This window comes from Dictyostelium discoideum (assembly GCF_000004695.1).
Source record: "Dictyostelium discoideum AX4 chromosome 2 chromosome, whole genome shotgun sequence".
NCBI lineage: Eukaryota > Evosea > Eumycetozoa > Dictyosteliales > Dictyosteliaceae > Dictyostelium > Dictyostelium discoideum.
The window spans coordinates 3,869,117-3,891,254 of NC_007088.5; the positions used below are offsets into that span (position 1 = coordinate 3,869,117).

At 21.9% G+C, this 22,138-nt stretch overlaps 11 protein-coding genes across 11 annotated transcripts in view; 5 read left to right on the forward strand and 6 right to left on the reverse strand.

Moving 5' to 3' along the window:
* Positions 1-6: 6 nt before the first annotated feature.
* Positions 7-1,378, forward strand: DDB_G0274585 (hypothetical protein; the record flags this gene model as incomplete). Its single annotated transcript, XM_638820.1, has 2 exons — positions 7-183; positions 263-1,378. 2 exons carry the CDS (start codon positions 7-9, stop codon positions 1,376-1,378), a joined length of 1,293 nt encoding a protein of 430 aa, XP_643912.1.
* Positions 1,379-1,438: 60 nt separating this feature from the next.
* DDB_G0274583 (hypothetical protein) lies at positions 1,439-1,714 on the reverse strand (the record flags this gene model as incomplete). The annotated part of the gene is made up of 1 exon (XM_638821.1): positions 1,439-1,714. One exon carries the CDS (start codon positions 1,712-1,714, stop codon positions 1,439-1,441), a length of 276 nt encoding a protein of 91 aa, XP_643913.1.
* Positions 1,715-1,939: 225 nt separating this feature from the next.
* Positions 1,940-3,756, forward strand: DDB_G0274581 (bromodomain-containing protein; the record flags this gene model as incomplete). The annotated part of the gene is made up of 2 exons (XM_638822.1): positions 1,940-2,218; positions 2,320-3,756. The coding sequence occupies 2 exons, from the start codon at positions 1,940-1,942 to the stop codon at positions 3,754-3,756; spliced, it is 1,716 nt and encodes a 571-aa protein (XP_643914.1).
* Positions 3,757-3,831: 75 nt separating this feature from the next.
* Positions 3,832-8,768, reverse strand: abcA4 (ABC transporter A family protein; the record flags this gene model as incomplete). Its single annotated transcript, XM_638823.1, has 2 exons — positions 3,832-8,546; positions 8,636-8,768. 2 exons carry the CDS (start codon positions 8,766-8,768, stop codon positions 3,832-3,834), a joined length of 4,848 nt encoding a protein of 1,615 aa, XP_643915.1.
* Positions 8,769-9,605: 837 nt separating this feature from the next.
* Positions 9,606-10,921, forward strand: pitB (hypothetical protein; the record flags this gene model as incomplete). Its single annotated transcript, XM_638824.1, has 6 exons — positions 9,606-9,622; positions 9,746-10,014; positions 10,125-10,132; positions 10,247-10,477; positions 10,567-10,788; positions 10,889-10,921. 6 exons carry the CDS (start codon positions 9,606-9,608, stop codon positions 10,919-10,921), a joined length of 780 nt encoding a protein of 259 aa, XP_643916.1.
* A 286-nt stretch (positions 10,922-11,207) lies between these two features.
* Positions 11,208-11,931, reverse strand: DDB_G0274329 (cyclophilin-type peptidylprolyl cis-trans isomerase; the record flags this gene model as incomplete). Its single annotated transcript, XM_638825.1, has 2 exons — positions 11,208-11,567; positions 11,683-11,931. 2 exons carry the CDS (start codon positions 11,929-11,931, stop codon positions 11,208-11,210), a joined length of 609 nt encoding a protein of 202 aa, XP_643917.1.
* A 321-nt stretch (positions 11,932-12,252) lies between these two features.
* aqr (hypothetical protein) lies at positions 12,253-17,024 on the reverse strand (the record flags this gene model as incomplete). Its single annotated transcript, XM_638826.1, has 4 exons — positions 12,253-15,446; positions 15,589-15,842; positions 15,938-16,199; positions 16,271-17,024. The coding sequence occupies 4 exons, from the start codon at positions 17,022-17,024 to the stop codon at positions 12,253-12,255; spliced, it is 4,464 nt and encodes a 1,487-aa protein (XP_643918.1).
* Positions 17,025-17,906: 882 nt separating this feature from the next.
* DDB_G0274331 (vacuolar ATP synthase subunit D) lies at positions 17,907-19,070 on the forward strand (the record flags this gene model as incomplete). The annotated part of the gene is made up of 3 exons (XM_638827.1): positions 17,907-17,947; positions 18,174-18,594; positions 18,759-19,070. The coding sequence occupies 3 exons, from the start codon at positions 17,907-17,909 to the stop codon at positions 19,068-19,070; spliced, it is 774 nt and encodes a 257-aa protein (XP_643919.1).
* Positions 19,071-19,250: 180 nt separating this feature from the next.
* Positions 19,251-19,675, reverse strand: DDB_G0274333 (hypothetical protein; the record flags this gene model as incomplete). Its single annotated transcript, XM_638828.1, has 2 exons — positions 19,251-19,562; positions 19,661-19,675. 2 exons carry the CDS (start codon positions 19,673-19,675, stop codon positions 19,251-19,253), a joined length of 327 nt encoding a protein of 108 aa, XP_643920.1.
* Positions 19,676-20,133: 458 nt separating this feature from the next.
* Positions 20,134-21,144, reverse strand: DDB_G0274335 (hypothetical protein; the record flags this gene model as incomplete). The annotated part of the gene is made up of 2 exons (XM_638829.1): positions 20,134-20,834; positions 20,952-21,144. 2 exons carry the CDS (start codon positions 21,142-21,144, stop codon positions 20,134-20,136), a joined length of 894 nt encoding a protein of 297 aa, XP_643921.1.
* Positions 21,145-21,940: 796 nt separating this feature from the next.
* DDB_G0274337 (hypothetical protein) overlaps positions 21,941-22,138 on the forward strand; it is a gene marked incomplete at both ends in the record, with an annotated part of 1,756 nt that continues 1,558 nt past the window's right edge. Inside the window, one exon of the mRNA XM_638830.1 lies at positions 21,941-22,138. This exon is cut by the window's right edge and continues 393 nt beyond it. Coding sequence (XP_643922.1) covers positions 21,941-22,138 — 198 coding nt within the window.

Genomic DNA, 22,138 nt, shown 5'->3' on the forward strand with positions numbered 1-22,138 from the left:
ATAATAATGGAAAGAATACAAATAATATCAAATCATTTAGTAGCAGGTGAAATTAAACAACAAAAAAAAGCACAACCAAGTGCAACAGATTTCTTTGATTTCGATGGACTTTTAACAGAAAAGGAATTAGCAATTAGAAAAAAAGCTGAAAAATTTGCAAAAGAAGAAATTAATTCATTAAATGTGAGAGATTATTAAAATAATTAATAAAAAAAAAAAAAACTAATTTAAAGTTTAATAATAATAATAATATTATTAATAGATTAATGAATATTATGAAAGAGCAGAATTTCCATTACCAATTATTGAAAGATTAAAAGGATTAAATTGGGTGGGTGCAAATATAAAAGGATATGGTAGTCCAGAGTTAACATCAATGGAATTAGGTTTGATTGCAATGGAAATTTCAAAATCAAGTGCAGATATTGCAACTTTTTATACTATACTTTTGAATATTACAATGTTGGCAATTTATTATTCAGGATCAGAACAACAAAAACAATATTATTTACCAAAGATGACATCATTGGAAAAGATTGGTGCATTTGCATTAACAGAACCTGAGGCAGGATCAGATGCAGCAGGTTTAAAATGTACAGCTAAGCAATTACCAAATGGTGCTGGTTGGATATTGAATGGTGAGAAACGTTGGATTGGTAATGCACCAATGGCTGATATAATAGTGATTTGGGCTAGAAATATTGATACAAATAAAATTCATGGTTTTATACTTGAGCCTTCAAAAGTAGCAAGTGGTGGCGATCAATTAAGAATTGAAACTCTTCAAAAGAAATTTGCATTTAGAAGTGTTCAAAATGGTCATATCTTTATGAAAGATTGTTTCATAGCAGAGGATCAAAGATTAACCAATGCATTGGATTTCAATAGTGGTCCTGGTAAATGTTTATTCCTAACTAGAATAGTGGTTGGTTGGATTGCATTGGGAGTCGCTAGTAATGCCTATGAAAAATGTTTACAATATGTTAAGCAAAGAAATCAATTTGGTCAACCATTAGCTCAATTCCAATTGGTTCAAGAGAGATTGGTTAAAATGTGTTCAAATATTCAAGCAATCTCTTTGATGTGTCATCGTGTTTCACAACTTTTCGATCAAGGTAAATTATCAAGTGGTCAAGTTGGACTTTTAAAAGCTTTCTCAACCTCAAAAGCCCGTGAAGTAGTTTCAATGGCTCGTGAATTATTCGGTGGTAATGGTATACTTTTAGATGATATAGGTAGAAATTTCCTTGATATGGAAGGTATCTATACCTTTGAAGGTACTTATGATGTAAATACTTTAATTGCTGCAAGAGAAATTACTGGATTATCTGCTATATCTTCAATAAATCATTCAAAATCACAACAACAACAAAAATAAAAATAAAAATGAAAATTATTTATTTAAAAATATTTACAAAAAAAAATTAATTTATTTATTTTAATTTTTTAATACCATATTATGGTTGTTATTATCATTATTATTATTATTATTATTGTCATCAGTACTATTATTTGATTTATTTGAAGAATTTTGCATTTCTTGGATTTCTTTTTTGAGTAAATGAGTTAATACAAGATAATTGGCTCCAATAGATTCATAGTCTTCTTCCATTTTTTCTACATAAAGTGAGAGTGAATTAATAGCTGCAAGTGAGTTATCAATAGCTTCGAGTTCATCTTTTCTATTTTTAATTATTCTTTCACTTTTGTTCATTTTAAATTTTAATTGGATTTTTTATTATTTATTATTTCATTTGAATTTTTAAACTTCTTGAAATTTTGTGTAAAAACAATGAAAAGCTGTGAAAAATATAAATAGTTTTTTTTTTTTTATTTGGCAAAATCTAATTTTTTTTTTTTTTTTTTTTTTTTTGAATTATTTTTTTTTAATTTTTTTGGTTTTTTTTTTTTTTTTTAATTTTGTTTTAAACCTTTAAAGATGACAGATGATGTTGTAATGAAAACTGAAAAAGATGAAGAGATAAAAACAAATGAAACAAATATAGATAAAAGTGATAATAAATATGAAAAAGAGAATAAAGTAAGTGAGTTATATTTGGATTCATTGGAAACTTTATTATTAATTCACATAATAATTAAATATGAAGAAGATAAAAATACGTTTAATTGGTCTTCAATAAAAGAATCATTATTAAAAGAAATTGAAAAATTAAAAGATTTAAATATAACAAATAATATTTCAATGAAAAGTGAAGAGGTAAGAAAAAAAAAAAAATAAGAAAAAAAAAAAAAATTAAAAACAAACAAATAAATAATTATAATTCTTTATTAATATATTTAAATAATATATTCTTTTAGGAAATTAAAATATTTTATGATAAAATTCAAGAAAATTTTGGAAAAGATAATATAATAAATTTAGAAATTTTATTAAGAAATAAAAGAATAGAAAAAATTAAAAACCAAATTGATCAATATAATAAACAATTAAAAGAAAAAGAAGAGATTATTGATACTATAAAACAAAATTATTTAAATGAATTAGAATTAGAAAAACAATTAGAACAAGAGAGAGAAAAAGAAAAGGAGAAAGAAAAAGAGATTGAAAAAGAGAAAGAAAAAGAAAAAGATGAAGAAAAAGAAAAAGAGAAAGAAAAAGAGAAAGGAAAAGGTAAAGATAAAGCAAAAGATAAAGAAAAAACAAATACTACTACCACTACTACTACTACTATTACTACTCCAACAACAGAAAAAGAAAAAAACACATCATCATCATCATCAAAACTAAAAAGAAATCAAAAACAAACACCAACAACAACAACCCCAGCTACATTAATATCTACAAATACAAACGATGATGATGAACAAAAAAGAAGAGAAGAAGAACACCAAAGAGCAAGTTCAAAGAAAATACTTTATACATCAATGTTAAAGGTTTGGAAAGGTTTGAATTCAAATCGTTTTGCTTATATTTTTAGATATCCAATTACAAAAGATGAAGCACCAGATTATGATTCAGTAATTAAACATAGAATGGATTTAACAACTTTGAAAAAGAAATTAGATGATCAAGTTTATAACACTTGTAGTGAATTTAGCAAAGATGTAATTTTAATTTTTAAGAATGCAATGATCTACAATCAAGAGGATTCCGATATTTATAATATGGCTGCATCAATGAAGAAAATCGCTGAAAAAGAAATGGAACCTTGCTTTGCAACTGAAGAATTATTACAAAGTGGCGCTGCAAATTCATTGGGTACAAGATCAAATAGAAGTGGTTCAAATACTCCTTTATCTACAAGTACTTCTGGTAATATAGTATCTTCTTCTGGTAATGGTGGTGGTGGTGGCGGCGGTGGTAGTGGGTCCACTATGCCCTCGCCATCAATCAGAGGTAGAAATAAACCAACTGTAAATACAACCATATCGGCAAATTCTTCAACATCTTCCACCACCACTACCAACACCACTACCTCCCCAGCTACTACCACTACCACTGCTACAACTCCTAGATCAAAAAAGAATACTTCATCAACATCTTCTATAGCGAGTGAATCTGATCAATCAAATCCAAATACACCATCATTACAAGAGGAAACAATTGATACTTCAGATCATGATTCTTCAACCTCAAAATCAAAAGGTAGAGCTACAAGAAGTAGTACTAGAAAATCAACTACTGCTGAATCTACACCAGAATTAAAAGAAGATATAATTCCAATTAAAAAAGTTTCAAAGAGACAAAGAAATTCAAAAACTGATGAAACAATAACTCATCAAGATGATCTTTAAAAATAATAAAAATAATTTTTTGTAAATAGTTTAAATATATATTTTTTTTTATTTTATTTTTGTTTATTTATTTCTCTAATTATCAATATTTGTAATACTATTTTTTGTTAATTTTATAAATATTTGTTCTATTGAAGTTTGACTAACAGAATAATCATCTAAAATGAATTTTAATGATTGTTCAATATTTGAAAAGATTGAAGATAATTTAATTGGATTATTTGGTGGATTTGGTAATTCAAAACTTGCTGATAAAGCATGTTGATTGTCAATTAAACTTGCAGATGGGAATGATTGTAAGAATAACTCAACACCATTTTCAAGATATTCTTTTTTAAATTTAACTTCAATTGAATAACCACTTCCAAATTTATCTTTAATATGTTGATTCGATCCTAATGCTTGTAATTTACCATCTTTCATAATTGTTAATTTATCACATACCGCTTGACATTCAGCTATTGAATGAGTTGTTAATATTATTGCTTTATTTTTTTTTAATTCCATTAAAACATTCCACATGAATCTTTTAACACATGCATCAACACCACATGATATTTCATCAAGTAATAGAATTGATGGTGAGCCAATGCAAGCTATTGATAATGATACTTTTCTTTTATTACCACCAGAATAACCGGATGTGTTTGAATTTGAAATTGATTCTAAATCCATCATTTGAATGAATGCATTTACAGTATCTTTAATTTTAGACTCATCAACACCTTTAATTCTACAATATAATTCTAATTGTTCTCTTGCACTTAATAATCCAATTAATGCATCAAATTGGAAACAATAACCAATTGAAGTTAATGCATCATTTCTATTTTTAATCAAATCATAACCATTTAATTTAATTTTACCACCAGTTGGACTAATTTCACCAGAGATCATTCCTAAGGTGGTTGATTTACCACAACCATTTAATCCAAGTAATCCAAATGTTTGACCAGTTGGTATTGCTAATGTACTATTATAAACTGCAATTTTTGATTTATAATTACCAACTGAATTAAATTTTTTATATAAATTATTAAAAATGATTGGATAAACATTACCACTACCACCATTAGTATTATTATCTAATAATTGTTTTACAATGATTCTTTCATTTGAAACATCAGAATCTTCATTTGAATCTGGAATTGGTGAATTTGAAAATAATTTTGAAATTGTAAATTTACCTTTTATTTCACTTGAATAATCAATTAAAAGTATCCAAGTAATCCAAACTATACAATGTAAAAATAAAATAGCATTTGGTAATAATCCAAAATGAAAACTCCAATAATCTATAAATGATTGATCAACTCTTGATACACCTGGGAATTTTGTAACAATTGCAAGTATTTTTGAAAAACAAAAGAATGGTGAAATTGCATAGAAACAATATTCAATTATATCAGTAAGGAATTGAAATGAAATACTATTCTCTTTAATTGCCCAAACTCTTAAAATAAATGAAATAACTGTAAATATTAAACCAACACCAAAATGAATTGCAAAGATTGCACCAACAGCTTTACCATGTGATGAAAATTTAAATGACATTAAATATGATAATGGAATAATTGAAAATGTGAATAAAACAACACCACTAATATATAAATCGAAATGAGTTCTAAATTTATCATCTACTGCAATGATTACAATTGTTAAAAATATAACTAGTATAAATGTTTGTAAATAATCCCAAATTAAATTTGATAACCAATAAATTGATTTTCTTAAACCTGAAATATATAATAATCTTTTAACTCTAGTTGAACGTTCATGTGATATGTTTCCTGCATGTGATGCTGCAATCAATGAAAATGAAGCCAATGTTAAAATAATAAAGAAAACAATTGCAACGAAATTAACATCCAATGAAGCCACTTCTAATGGACTTTGAATATGTTCAAATGGTAATGAAGTTGTTTGGATCCTTTTACCAGTTACTGATCTTAAAATTTCTGAATCAACAAAATTGATATAAATTGGTAAAGCATGTAAATAATCTTTATTGAAAAATACATTATAATGAAGGAATTTAACATTTTTAAAATAACGAAAATCGAAATATAATGCACCTGGAACACCGAAATAGTGATGAATTAAATAATCATGTAATTCATCATATGGTACCAATGTAGTTCTATCTGAATGTCCAATTGAATTGTCAAATAATGATGTCATTGTTTCATTAACTTTATCAATTGAAACTGGTGTAACTGATTTACCATAAACATTAAAATCAAGTATCAAAGGTTGAGTAACTGTATTATAAATATCAATAGTTCTCATATTTTTATATAATATTAAACCACCAGCTAATATTAAAATTGGAATTAAAATTGAAAGAACAAATGATTTTATATCTTTTCTAGATGTTTTGACCCTTTTTATTAATAATCCTTTTAATTGTTGATAACTTTTAATACCTGAAGAATTTGTTTTTAATGCAGTATTTAAAACTGATTGATTAAAATTTGGATTTGTTTCAGAATTTGAAATTATCTTTAAAAATACTTCTTCCAATGTTGTAATTGAAATACCATAGTTTTCAATTGATAATTGTTTTTTTCTATCATCTAATTCTTTAAATAAATTTGAAAAATTTCCAATTGATTCATTTGGTAATCTAAAACATAATTCAGTACCGGCATCAGATAATAATGAACCTTTTGGTATATGATTAAATATAATATCACTAATGGTTTTTGTTAAATTTGAATTATTAATTGAATTATGTTCTTTTGAAATTGTTAATAAATAACCTACACCGAATCTATTCTTTAAGAATAAACTTGATCCATTGCATTTTAATTCACCATTTGCGATAATTGAAATTGTATTTGATAGAATATCACATTCTTCTAAATAATGACTAACTAGAATAATGGTTTTATTTTCTCTATATTTTAAAATGAAATCCCAAATTAATCTTCTATTTGATGCATCTAAACCTGATGTTGGTTCATCGATTAATATTATATCACTATTTGGTCCGATGAATGCAATTGCTAAACAAAGTTTACGTTTTTGACCACCTGATAGAGTTCCAGCTGGTGCATTTAATTTTTCACCTAATCCAACTTCTAATGCTATTTTTGTAGCTTCAACTTTTCTTTGATTTGAATTTGTAAAACCTTTTAATGCTGCATAAAATTCTAAATGTTCCATTACAGTTAACTGTTCCCAAATTATATCAGATTGTGGACAAACTCCTAAATGTTTTCTAATTTCATCTATATTATTCCTAATATCAAATCCATTAATTAAAGCATCACCAGATGTTGGCTCAATCATACCAGTTAACATACTAAGTGTTGTTGATTTTCCACTACCATTTGGACCTAGAAATGAATGAATTCGATTTTTATACATATCAATTGATAAATCATTAACTGCAATTCTATTACCATCACCAGTTTTAAATTCTTTTCTTAAATTTCTAATTGAAATTGTTGGTCTTTCTAATTGATGTTCAATTTTTTCAAAATTCTTTTCATTATATGAACTATTTCTATTACATGAAGTTGCCTCCACGTCAAACACTCCATTATTATTAATATTTGATTTTTTATTTTTTCTCCAATAATTCTTTGTTAAAAAGAAATACCATTTCTTTGGAATACCATATTCACCAGTTATAACATTATCTAAATACCATAAAATGAGAATATATAAAAAGATATCAAAAACTAACATTCCAATAATTTCATATTCATTTACCATATTAACATTTATATCAACTTCTTTGAAAACTATTAAATCTTTATAACACCAAACATAATTTGCAACTGAAATTGCAATTGGTGAAAATAAACATGATAATAATTTTAAAGTTGGTGATATATTAAAACGACCAATTATAATTCCAATACCAGATAATAATAATACTATTAAAAATGCCATTAATCCAGCATATTTTGATTTTGTAAAAAATTTACATAGAATAAATGCAATTAATAATAATGTTATCGAGTATGGTATTAATATTAATATTAAAGTTATCCATTTTACATGATGAACTAATTGTGATGCTGATAGTATAATTGAAACTAATAAAGTTGATGATAATAATGTAATCAATGATATAATAGAATTTGAAATATAATATGCAAAACTATTCAAACCCATGGTTTTCATACCTTCTAATATTTTAGTTTCTTTTTCAATTACAATATTTGTTATCAATGTAAACAATGTTGCAAATAATGATGCAGTAATAAACACACCACCCGTATTTAAAAGTATTAATTTCCTTCCGTCGGTCCATTTCTCCCAAAATGAAATATACGGATTTGGAAATCTTTGGCCAGTTGCGAATATTGGTATTGCAATTTGATTGGTTAATAAAATCGCTTGATCAACTCCAGTTTGAATTTGTGTGAAATAATGTCTTAAATAAATTTGTGAATCTTCTCTATCTTGAAATTGCTGTGTATTGTCATGTGTAAAATCCGAATCAACTCGTATACTATATTTAATTGTATTTCCATTGAAACTATCATCTGGAAACCATACACCACCCATTACACCTCTATAATTAAATGGATCATGGAAATATTCATCCATTGATTCAATATCTTTAAATTCGACAAAACATCTATTAATATAATCATTACTAAATTCTGGATGTTGAATTGAAACTTGTAATTTTAAATTATCAAGTATATTTCTTTGATCACTATTTAATCCACCATTTGATCCAATTAATAATTGTTTTGTATGTGCAATATCAAAAGCAAATCCACTTGCTGGTCTTTCTTTAAAATCTCTTGTAATAATCATTGATAAATCTATATTTTTTTGGAATAATTTTTTATTATTATTTTGGAAAAAAAATAAAAAAAACTTTTTTTGGAAAAAAAAAAAAAAAAAAACTTACATAATATACCAAATAAAATACCAATTGATATCAATGGTAATAAAATTTCTAATAATAGTTTTATTTTTGATTTTCCTTTTAATGTCCAATTTTTTTTTAAAAGTGGAATTAATTGATTTTTGATTGATTCCATTTTTATTTTTATTTTATTTTATATTTTTATTAATTTTTTATTTTTATTTAAATAGATATTTTTTTTTTTTTTTATTACTAAGATTTATAAATGAGGCCAAGAAAATAAACAAGAACAAAAAAAAAAAAAAACAAAAAAAATAAAAAAAAAACAATTTGAAAAATATTTAAAAATTAATGGTGTGGTAATTGAATTCAATAAATAATAGTTTATTTAAAAAAAAAAAAAATAAAAAATAAAAATATAAAAAAAGAATTTTTTTTTTGTCGCTGATTTTTATTTTTTTTTTTTTTTTTTTATTAGTCTTTTTTTAATTAAAATCAATTTCCAATTTGGGATTTTTATTTTTAAAAATATTTGAAAAAGGAGTTATTGGAAAAACTGATCAAAAAAAAAAAAAATAAAATAAAATAAAATAAAATAAAAAAATAAAATAAAAATAAAAAAAAATTTTTAAATTTTCAAATATTTAAATTTAGTAATAAAACAATTTTAAAAATAATATTATAGTTTATTTTCAATCCCAATTTTTTATTTTTATTTTTTTTCCTAATTATTTAATTTTACAATTTTAGCACTTCACCCTTAACACACTTTTTTTTTTTTTTTTTTTTTTTTTTTTTTTTTTTTTTTTTTTTTAAATTTTAAAAATATAAAAATTAAAAATAAAAAAACACAAAAAAAAAAAATAAAAAAATAAAAAAAATTATAAAATTTGTTAATTTAAATTAAATATTTTGTGTGAGACAAGAGAAAAATAACTTCAAATAAAAAAACAATATATCTTTATATAAAATATTTTTTTTAAAAATAAAAAAATTAAACTATCAATAAAAAATGTTAATTAAAGAATAGTATGTACCCCTCTCTTATTTATAATTTTATTTTTAAAAATAAAAATTATATGTTATTAATATTAATATTAATATTAAAATTTTATTTTATTTTATTTTTTTTTAAAAAAAAATAAATTTTAGTAGGATGGTTTTACCTTTAACGGTTGAAGAATATCAAATAGCACAATTATATATGGTAGCAAAAAAAAGTAAAGAATCAACAAAAGGTGGTGAAGGTATTGAAATTATAAAGAATGAACCTTTTGATAATGAAAAAGGTAAAGGTCAATATACTGAAAAAATTATTTATTTAGCAAACTCATTACCAAGATTTGCAGCTGCAATTTTACCATCAAGTGCTTTAAAAATTGAAGAAAAAGCTTGGAATGCTTATCCATATTGTAAAACTGGTATGTTTAAATAATTATAATAAAATAAAATAATAATAATAATAATAATAATAAAAAAAAAACGCTAACTTTTTTTTTTTTTAATTTTTTTAATAAATAATTTTTATTAGAATACAGCGTTTGTATCTTTTTTTTAAAAAAAAAATAATAAAAGGTAGGTTAAAAATAATATATTAATTTTTAAAAAAATAAAAAATAAAAAAAATAAATAAAAAAAACGATTTAATTATAGTGCCCATTCTTTGGAGAGAAATTAGTATTATCAATTGAATCAATGCATTTACCAGGTAGAGGTGAAGTTGAAAATGCTTTGAAATGTGATGCAGAAACATTAAAACAAAGACATGTTGACTTTATTGACATTGCAAATGATCAACCAAAGGAATACATTAAAGAGGAAGATCCAAAAATATTTAAATCAGTAAAAACAGAAAGAGGTCCATTAGATGATCCAAAATGGAGAGTACATTATCTTTTAAGTTTTATTTTTTTTTAGAAATTAAATTGTATTAACCTAATAATTACCAAAAAAAAAAAAAAAAAAAAAAACAGGACAAAGTTGAACCAGTAATGACATGCTATAAATTAGTTCATGCAGAATTTAAATATTGGGGTTTCCAAACTAAAGTTGAAAATGTTATCCAAGATACAGGTGTAAGAGATGTACTATTAAAAGCACACAGAGCTTTATTTTGTTGGATTGATGAATGGTTTGGTTTAACAATTGAAGATATTAGAAAAATTGAAGAAGAAACTAAAGCAGAATTAGCAAAGGTAATTTTTATTTTATTATTATTTTTTTTTTAAAAAAAAAAAAAAAAAAAAAAAAAGTTTTATTTCTAATTAATTTATTTATTTATTTATTTATATACAGAAATTAGAAGAAAATAAAGCTGCAAATAAATAAACAAAACATTATTGAAAAAAAAAAAAGATAAAATTTAAAAGCAAATGAAGAAATTCTATCTGTTTTTATTTTATTTTTCCCAAAACAAATCAAAATAAATCAAATCAAATCAAATCAAATCAAATCAAATCAAAACCAATCAAAACAAAACAAAACAAAACAAAATAAATCAAATCAAAACAAAACAAAACAAAACAAAACAAAATTAATAAAGGTGTTATATGTAATTAAATTAAGTTAGATTCAATCTGCTACTTTATTTATTTTTTTTTTTCCCCTTTCATCATTACCATTTCTCAGAAATGATTTTAACGGAATTTAAATAAGAAAGTAATGGGAAATTTTGTTGTAAATAAGAATTTCCTTCTGAATATATTAAAGATTGATCAGGTTCTTCACCATAACCACCATAAAAGTTTAAAGTATTATTGAATCCTGAAATCACTTTACCAAATGGACTGAAACCTGCAGAATCAAGGAAAGAATTATCTGCATAATTTATAAATAATTGAGTAGTTCTACAACATGCTTGATTATTTTCTTCTTCTGCTGCAAATGTAATTGTACCTGCTGTATTTGAAATAACTACTGGATCATTTGGTATTGTAATATTCCATTTATCATTTAATGATGAATCTGGTGAAATCTTTATTTTATTTATTTATAGTTTATACACATTTTTAGCTTTTACTCCTCTTTTTCATTATTTATTATTTTTTATTTTTTTATTTATAATTTATTAATTATATTATTATACATACACCAAATTGAGCAACAAATAATGGAGTTTGAATAACTCTAAAGAATGCATTATCAGTATAGAAACCATCTTGAACTAATGCATAAAATCTATCACTACCATATGGTGAATAGGATCTATTTACAAAAATCTCAACATCACCTTTACTTGTTGAAAATACAACATTATATGTTTGTGGTGATTGTTGACTTATTACTATTCCAATAAATGATAAAATAATAAATAATGATGTAATATTAAATTTATTCATTTTGTTTTTTTTTTTTTTTTTTTTGTTTTTTTGGTTGGAAAAATGAAAATTAAAAATTAAAAATTAAAAAAAAGGAAAATAGCAGAAATAAAAAAATAATTAAAAAAAAAAAAAAAAAATTGGAATAGAATTTCTGTGGATTGTTATGAAAATAAAAATAAAAATAAAAAAAGATTTGTGTTGGTGTGGTAAAATTAAAAATTGAAACATCAGGATATCTTTTTTTTTTTTTATTATTTTTAAAATAATTTTATTTAATTTGTTTTAATTTGTTTTTTTTAATTTTTTTTTTTAATTTATTTTTAATTTATTTTTAATTTATTATTCATTTGATTCAACTAATGATTTCATATGGAAAGAATTTTGAATTTCAAAACAATCATTTTCATCAAGTTTTGAATTAATTTGACGAGCATTTTCAGAAGTGATTGGATATTGTTCAGATTTAATGATAATTAATTTATCAGGTCTTTTTAAGAGTTTTGAGAAAACCATTGAAGTTTCATAACAATTTTGAAAGAATTGTTTCTTACAAAAGATGTATAAACCTAAACGAGCTCTTGACATTGCAACGATTAAACGACGTACATCTCTAATGTGACCATACTGTTTAGTTCGTACTAGTGACAAGAGAATGATATCATTTTGTTGACCTTGATATTTATCGATAGTGGTGATTTTCAAAGGTAAACCATACTGAGTTTTCTTTGGATCTTGTGGGGTGCATTTAGCTTTGAAAACATCACGTAATAAATTCTTTTGACCATTATAAGTTGTTAAAACTGTTATTTTCTCACTTGGATAACCAATTGCAATCAAGTATTGAAACATTGCCACAATGTATTCTGCTTCACCTAAATTCTGATAGAAATAAGGAGTGGGCTCACTTTCACCAACACCATAACCATCTGATTCATCGACATTGATCAATTGATAATCATATGCTAAACCTGGATTTGCCAATTTAAATTGTAATTGTTCTTTAACCAATGGTAAATCTTGTAATCCTTTATATTTCCAACTAAACAATTCACTAATCGATGGTCTCGATCTACCTTGTCTATCCAATGTAATATGTGGAATTTCTAATCTAATTAATCTAGTGAATAATGATTGATCAAAATGTGAATACTTTGCTAATGATTGATTTTGTACAATTGGTGGTAACTGATTATGATCACCAATTAATATAACTCTTTTTAAACCTCTACTTATATTATTACCATTACCATTACCATTATCATCGCCATCAACACCAATAATTGCATCACCAATTTCATTTGAATTTAATTGTAATTGTAATGGTATAAAAGATTCAATATCAGAGATTTGAGCAGATTCTTCCATTAATAAATTATCAAATTTAAAACCTAATCTTAATAATTCATTTCTTTTTAAAGCAGCATGAGTACATGTCATTGCAACTATCTTTGATTGTTTTAATAATAAATAATTATAACGATCATTTGGTGATTTTAATAATTCAAAAACTTTACATTCTTCTAATTCTTTAAAAATTTCTTTTATATAATTCCATAATTCAATTAAATTCTTTTTAATATTTAAAAGTGATTGATGATGATTATCAACTGATGTTGTTGTTGTTGTTGTATCAAATAATTTATCATTTTTTAAAATTGAATTTTCAATGAAAAACTTTTTAAATGGATAATTCTCTTTAATAAATTTAATTTTCTTTTCATCACCATCATCATCGTCTTGTAATAATGATAAATCATATTGAAACTTTTCAAATCTTGATAAAATATGATAACTAAAGAAATGTAATGCAGTATCACAAGTATAAGAAACATCATCAGTGACTGAAATTGATTTTGCTAATTTATCAACTTGATCTAATTTTTTTAAACGTAAATCTAACCAAAAATCAATTCTACCAGTTTTAGTGAAATCTTTTTGTGTAGAGTTTGTTGATGATAATTGTTTTTGACCATGACCTAAACGAAGTAAATAACGTTCATTTATATCTAATCTATAAATCTTTTCAAAGAGTTGATTTAATGCTTGATTCGAATGAGTGATTATTAATGTTCTTTCATTTGGTGATGAATGATAAATATTTGATATGATTTGTACTGCTATATCAGTTTTACCAGTACCTGGTGGTCCAACAATTAATGTTAAATTATCTCTTTTCATACCACTTGATATTGCTTCAATTTGTTTACTTGTAAATTCAATTTTATTTCTTTTAATTTCTTCTAAATTTTCTTTTTTTATTATTATATTATTATTATTATTATTATTATCATTATTATTATTATAAGTATCAACTAATATTGAATTATTTTCATTATTAAATTTAATTTTAAAATTATTATTATTATTATTATTATTTTCTTGTTCTTCTTTTAATTTATCAGTTATTTCAATTGTTTTATCATTATAAACTTTATTTATATGATTTAAATTTAAAAATGTATCATTAAATAAAATAAATTCATTTTCTTTTTTTTCTTCACCTTCATTATTATTATTACTATTATTATTACTTGAAGGATAACCTAAAAATATTGAACTAAACCAATCTGGTAAATAATCTTTACAATTAAATAAAGATGTTATTGTATCTAAAACTGCTTTAAAATTATTTTCTTTTGGATTCCTTCTAACTACAATATTAAATGTATCATATAATTTTAATGATGATGATTCTAAATCTTCTTGATATTGATTTGTATCTAATGAAACTTTAAATGCTTTTGAATAATTATTATAATTATTATTATTATTATTATTATTTTTATTATTACTATTTTTATTATTATTATTATTATTATTATTATTATTATTATTATTATTATTATTATTATTATTATTATTATTATTATTATTATTATTATTATTATTATTATTTAAATTATTATTATTATTATCAATTATTTCAATTACTTCACAACCTCTAACATGTTTAACTATATCACTAAAATTATTATTATTTGTATTTGTATTATTTGTATTATTATTATTTAATTGAATTGTAATTAAAAATAAAATATCATGTTCTTTAATTGAATTCCATTCATCTCTAATATGAGGTTTACAAGATGATGTTGAAATATTAACAACACCAATGACTTGTTTTGGTTTAATTTCACCAATGATTGGTGGTTGTACATTTATAATTTTAAATGGTGTTGATAATTGTAATGACATTCTTGACCAACCAGTAAAAGTGGTTTTATTATTATTAGTAGTATTAGTATTTGATTGGATGAATTTTGGTGATAATCTTTTAACAGAATCTTGAATATCCTCTCTAATTTCATAAGCAGATTCTAAACGAATCAATACGAAATTTCTCATTAAATAATCATTGAATGAAAGAAATTGTAAATTTAATTTAGGTAATGGTAATGCTTTCTCATTATTATAATTTGTATTTGGTATTGCTGTTTCATTCCATAACAATTTCTCGGTTGGATATAATGAAACTCTATTAATTGATTGTTCAATAACTGATTCCTTTTTCTTATATTTCATTAACACCAATGCTATTAAAAAGCTTTTACTTTCATTTGATTCCTTTAAAAAAATAAATTAATAAATTAATAAATTAATAAATTAATAAATTAAAAATATATATATGTATGTATATATTTATATTTAAGTTTGAAATTAAATTTAATTGATAACAAAGTTCATTTAATCTTTCTTGTGATAAAGTTGAAATTATATTTAATAAATCTGATTTTGATTCAACAAATGAAACATTTCTTAATGCAATCTCTTTAATTTCAGGGAAATTTTTAAATACTATTTTTTGTAATTCTTGAATATTCTGATAATGAATACCTGTTGCTTGATCTTTTGTTAATTCTTCTCCTGTAAAATTATCAATATCAAAATTATAATAAACTTTTAATATTCCTAATAATCCTTCTAAAACTCTATTTTATAAATAAAATAAAAATAAAAATTAAAATTAAAAATTAAAAATTAATATTTAATTATTATATAAAAATAAAAAATAACCAATACATACGACTTTGATTTATCATCATTTGATTTTAAAAATTCAGATTGAGATGTTTTTAAAATAAAATGAAAATCATCAAATAAAGCGAAAAAGAATCTTCTTGTTGTAATTTGAGTCATTAAATCAATCATAAACTCTAAAAATCTTTCACAATAATTTAATGATTCTTTAAATTGTGTAAAATTTGATGATTTCAATCTTTCTAAATTATTTAAACTTTCAATAAATTGTTTCATTAAATCTAATAAAAAATTTGAATATTTAATTTCTAAAATAAAAAAAAAATAAAAAAAGTTAATATTTTTTGTTAAAAAAATATAAATAAATAAAGATAAATACCAATTGAATTTGAATTATTATTTGATAATTTTTCAATTTTCTTTTTAAATAATCTTAATTTCTTTTCTAATGGTTCTGATAATGATTGAGATTCTTGTTGAAATCTTCCAGATGATAAATGTAACCAAATTGGATAAGAAACAATCTTTAAACATTCATTTCTAACCAAGACATCTTCAACATTTTGAAAAGCGTTAATGAAAAACTTTATGAAATTACATTTCTCTATATCTGTCAATTCTGATAAATCAATTTGTAATAAACTTTCAAATAAATTTTTAAAACTTGATGATGGTGATGATTCTTCTTGTTCACTATTATCATCAGATGATGATGATGATTTTGAATGAAATGTTTGGAATGAGTTTAAACCTTCTTTTGATTTTTCATTTACCATCATTAGAATTGACATTATATGATATTTATTGGTTGATGTAGTTTTATTGAAATTTGGCCATAAATAATTCTCGAGGTAATGTGATAATTCTAATAATTGAACTCTTTGATCTGATTTTAACATTTCATCTTTGTATATCTTTTCAACTAAATTACTATCAAATGTTTTGGTATTAACTTCTTTTAACCACTGTTGTTTACTTAATTTGGTAATTTCATCACTTAAAACTTCTGAAAGTGTTAATTTATTACTACTAACACTATTATTACTATTATTATCTAATTTTTGTTTTTTTCTATTGTCATCATTTTCTTCATTATCTGTACCATGCTTATTGGATTTATTATTCCCAACCATCTTTTATGAATGTGTAATATAATTAAATGATCTTTCAATTGTTGAAATTTTTCATTTTTTGAAAATTTTCAAAATCAATGAAATTTTTTTTTTTTTTTTTTTTTTTTTTTTTTTTTTTTATTTTTATTTTTACTTTATTTTTGTCACGATTATTTTGGAAACTTTATAAAAATCTCAAAAAAAAAAAAATAAAAATAACTTAAATCAATCATTTATATTTCAAAAAAAAATATATGAAAGTAAAAAATAAAAAAAAAAGAAAATATTAAATAAATAAATGGAATGGTTTAAAATGATAAAAGATTGTTTTCAAAAAAAAAAAAAATAAAAAAAAAAAAAAAAACAATTTTGTAATCTCAAATAATCATTAATATTATATTTATTTATTTATTTTTTTTTTTTTTTGTTTTTAATAATTTGTTTTTTTTTTATTTGTTTAATTTCTTTCTTTTTTAAGAATAAATTTTTATCTTTTTTTTTTTTTTTTATTTGTTTAATTTCTTTCTCTTTTTTTTAAGAACAAATTTTAATCTTTTTTTTTTTTTTTTTTTTTTTTTTTTTTTTTTTATTAAAACAATGTCTGGAAAATAGATTTTGGTTTAATTAAACAAAAAAAAAAAAAAAAAAAAAAAAAAAAAAAGGATTGTTCTGGGCAAACACAAAACCAAAAAGTTTATGATTTTTTCTATTTTTTTATTTTTTTTTTCCACTGTGTTTTAGCCTGGTCATACAAAAAAAAAAAAAAAAAAAAAAAAAATTTCAAAAATTTAATTTTTATTTTTATTTTTTTTTTTTTTTTCTAATTTTTTTATTTATATTTATATATATATTTTATCTTTTTATTTATTCTTTATCGAATATCATAATTAAAAGAATAAAACAATGTCTGGAAAAAATAGATTAAATATTTTCCCAACTAGAATGTATGGTTATAGATATTTTTAATAATAATAATAAAAAAAGAATGCTATAGTTTTAGCTTTTTCACTTCACACCAACCAACCAATCAATCAATCAATCGGCCTCTTTAAAAAAAAAAAAAAAAAAAAAAAAACTTATAAACAATTATGAATGGTTATATTAATCTTTTTTTTTTTTATTTTTTTAATTAATAATAATAATAAAAAATAATAATAAAAATATATATAGGGCATTAACAGTGATGAAAACCAAATTAAAGGGTGCTGTCACTGGTCATTCACTTTTAAAAAAGAAATCAGATGCTCTTACAATTCGTTTCAGAAGAATTTTAGCAAACATTGTTGAAAACAAACAATTAATGGGTACAACAATGAGAGATGCATCATTCTCTCTTGCTGCTGCTAAATATGCTGCAGGTGAATTCTCAAACTCTGTAATTGAAAACGTTTCAAATCCAACCATCGCCGTCAAAATGACCACTGAAAATGTTGCTGGTGTTCATTTACCAACTTTTGAGAAAATCTCTGAAGGTGTCGTTAGCAATTCACAAGAACTTACTGGTCTTTCAAAAGGTGGTCAACAAATTAATAAATCTCGTGAATCACACATTAAAGCTGTCGAAGCTTTAATTGCTCTCGCTTCTTTACAAGTATGTCCATTTTAATAATAATAATTAATAATAATAATAATAATAATAATAATAATAATAATAATAATAATAATAATAATAATAATAATAATAATAATAATAATAATAATAATAATAATATATTATAATATTAACTTTTTATATTTTTAAAAATAATTTTTTAGACTGCTTTCATTACATTGGATGAAGTTATTAAAATTACAAATAGACGTGTTAATGCAATTGAATACGTAGTTAAACCAAAACTTGAAAATACCATCAGTTATATTATTACAGAGTTGGATGAAAGTGAAAGAGAAGAGTTTTACAGATTGAAGAAAGTTCAAGGTAAAAAGAAGAAAGATTTGAAAGCAAAAGAAGCACAAAAAGAAGAAAACTCTGCAAATAAAACAATCATGGAACCAGCCTCTGTTCATAAAGTTAGAAGTCTCATCGATGATGAACCAGAAGATGCTGAATTATTATATGAAGATTAAATTTATTTAAAAAAAATAATAAAATAAAATAATAAAATAAAAATAAAAATAAATAAATTATAAATAAAAATATCGCATGTAATAAACTCATACAAAAGAAAAAGAAAAAAAAAAAAAAAAGAGAATTTCTGTTCTATTTACAAATTTTTTTTTTTTTATTTTACTTTTTGATTGATAATTTCATATATTATTTTCAAAAATACCATTTGGTTGTTGTTGTTGTTGTTGTTGATTTTGGTGGTTTTGTTGTTGTTGATGATGATTTGTATTTTCACAGTTAAATTCGTTAAAATCAGAAATAATACCTAATAATCTACCAGTTTGTAATTGTTTTTGTTCAGCTACACCTAATGCTAAAGCCCAATCTTCAAGTTTTTGTGTATGTTGTTTTAATTCTTCTTTTGAATATTTTGATAGTTCGTTGAATTTAATTTTAAAACTATCATCCACTAATGGATCTAAAAACTCCACTAATTGCTTTACTCTATCATCCTAATAATATTAAAATTATTTATTATTAATATTAATATTATGAATTTCTTTTTAAAACGATTATTTATTTATTTATTTATTTATTTTTTAATATATACATGTGTGTCTGACATTTCATTTATGATTAATGTCAAAACAAAAAAAAAAAAAAAAAAAATCCAAAAAAAACAAAAAAAAAAAAAAAAAAATTAAAAAATAACAATTAACAAATAATAAATTATAATTTTAAATTTATTTTTAGTTGTTTTATAACATGTTACTTTGAATAAAAAAATTATAATAAATAACTTATTAATTTTTTTATTTTTTTATTTGTTTTTTGTCATTTGTTATTTGTTATTTGTTATTTCTATTTTAATTTGAAAATTACAAATAACAAATAAAAAATAAAAAATAAAAAATAAAAAATAATCTTAAAGTTAATTACTATTATTAAATTGATAAGAAAAAAAAATAAAAAATAAAAAATAAAATTTTTTATTTTAAAATTATTATTTATTAATTTTTTATTTTATTTATTTACTTTTAAAATTAAAAATTTTAATTAATTAAATTAAAAAATTAAATTATTTTAAAATTGACCAGTTTTAATTTTTGGAGACATTGGTTTTTCATTCAACCAATCACTTCTTTTTTCAAATTTGGTAGTTTTTCCATCACTATCTTTTTTGATCATAATTTCTTCTTTTTTGATTAATTTTGGAGAGTTGAGACCAGTTGTTTGAGTCATTTGAGTAGTGGTTTGAGTGAATTCAGAAGCCATTTTAGCACCCTTTGAAATGGATAGGATTGGTGCTGGCATTGGTTTAACATTGAGTACACAACTATCGGATTTTTGTAAGATAATTTCAGGAGTACCTTTGAATTCAGAGATTCTAACGATTGGTTCACTTCTAAAGAGTTTAATTAATGGTTCTTGTTGAGAGACATTAATATTTGGTGGAGTTGCAGCTGCGAATGAAACCATTGGTTTTGAGGATTGAATTTGAACTTCTGGTTTTTGTTGATTAATGATAACTGATGCTTTTGGTTGGTTTACACTAACCATTGGTTCTCTTTGAATAAATTCAACTCTTGGTGCCATTTGATTCACATCAATGATTGGTGCATGTTGATCCAAAAAGATTCTTGGTGCTGGTTGTTGAATTTCAACTTGTGCTGCTGGTACTGTAACTTCAGCTCTTAATGATTTTTCAACAACATCCAAATCTGTTGCATTCTCTTTAATGATAATTTCTGGTGGAACTTCATAGACATTAATATTGTCCTTACCTTATTTTTTAAAAAAAGAAAAAGAAAAAGAAAAAGAAAAAAAAAAAAAAAATATTTTAGTTTAAAATTATTTTTAAATAAAAAATATTTAAATATTAAATTATAATAATTATTTACCTTCATCAACTTTAATTTGAGTTTGTTGTTTTTCAACTAATACTCTTTGTCTTGGTTGTTCTAATTTAATGACACCATCATCATAATTGTTAACCCAAGTTTGTTGTTTAACAATTTTAGTTGTGGTTTTTTCATTATCAGAGAAACGTGGAGTACCTTTTTGGCAAGTGGTTTTAATTTGATTTAAATCCATTGTTTATTATTATTATTATTATTATTATTAATTATAGAAATTTATTGTAAATAATTGTTTATTTTTATTATTTATTAGATTGTTATTTGAGTGAATGAATTAAAATTTTTTTTTTTTTTTGTTTAAAAAGAAAATCAAAAACATAGTAAAATTTAACTTTGAAAAAAAATGTGTTTTTTTTTTTTTAGATCTCTAATAACCACCATATTAATTATAGATTGATATTTTATTTTGGATTTTTTTTTTTTTTTAATTAAAATTAAAATTTAATTTCCTATTTTAGATATTAGAAAAAATTAAAAAAAATAAAAAAATAAAAATAAAATTAAATTTTTTTTTTTTTTTTTTTTTTTACTAAAATAGATTTTTACTTTTATTTTATTTTTTTTATTTTTTTATTTTTTTTTACTAAAATATTTTTAATTGGGACAATAGATATTTTATTATGTTTTTTTTTTTTTCTTTTATTTTTGTTTTTTTATTATTAATAAAAAAAAAAAAAAAATAAATAAAAATAAAAAAAAATTTAAAAATAAATAAATTAAATTAAAATGATAATATCGATCTTTTATCAAAACATTTAAGAGATTTAAGTAAAAAAAAAAAAAAAAAAAAAAAGGTTTGTTTTTATAGTTTATAAAAAAATTTTTTTTTTTTATTTTTCCAAGTTTCATTTTAATAAATATTTTCTAAATAAATATATAAATATAAATATATAAATTTTTTAAATAAAAAAAATATAATTCATAGTAATTTTTAATCTATAATCTTAAAAAAAAAAAAAAAAAAAAAAAAAATGGTTGAAAAAGTTTATTCAAGTTCACCAAAGCAACAAGCTGATGAAAGAGTTTATTCAACAACAGGAAATGCTGGAACCTATAGGGATAGCTACGATATTTCAGTTAAACAACAACCAGCTCATTTAACATTTGATCAAACACCAATGTATTTAGAATTGAATGAAATCGCTAAACATATTTCAGTGGAGAGAGCT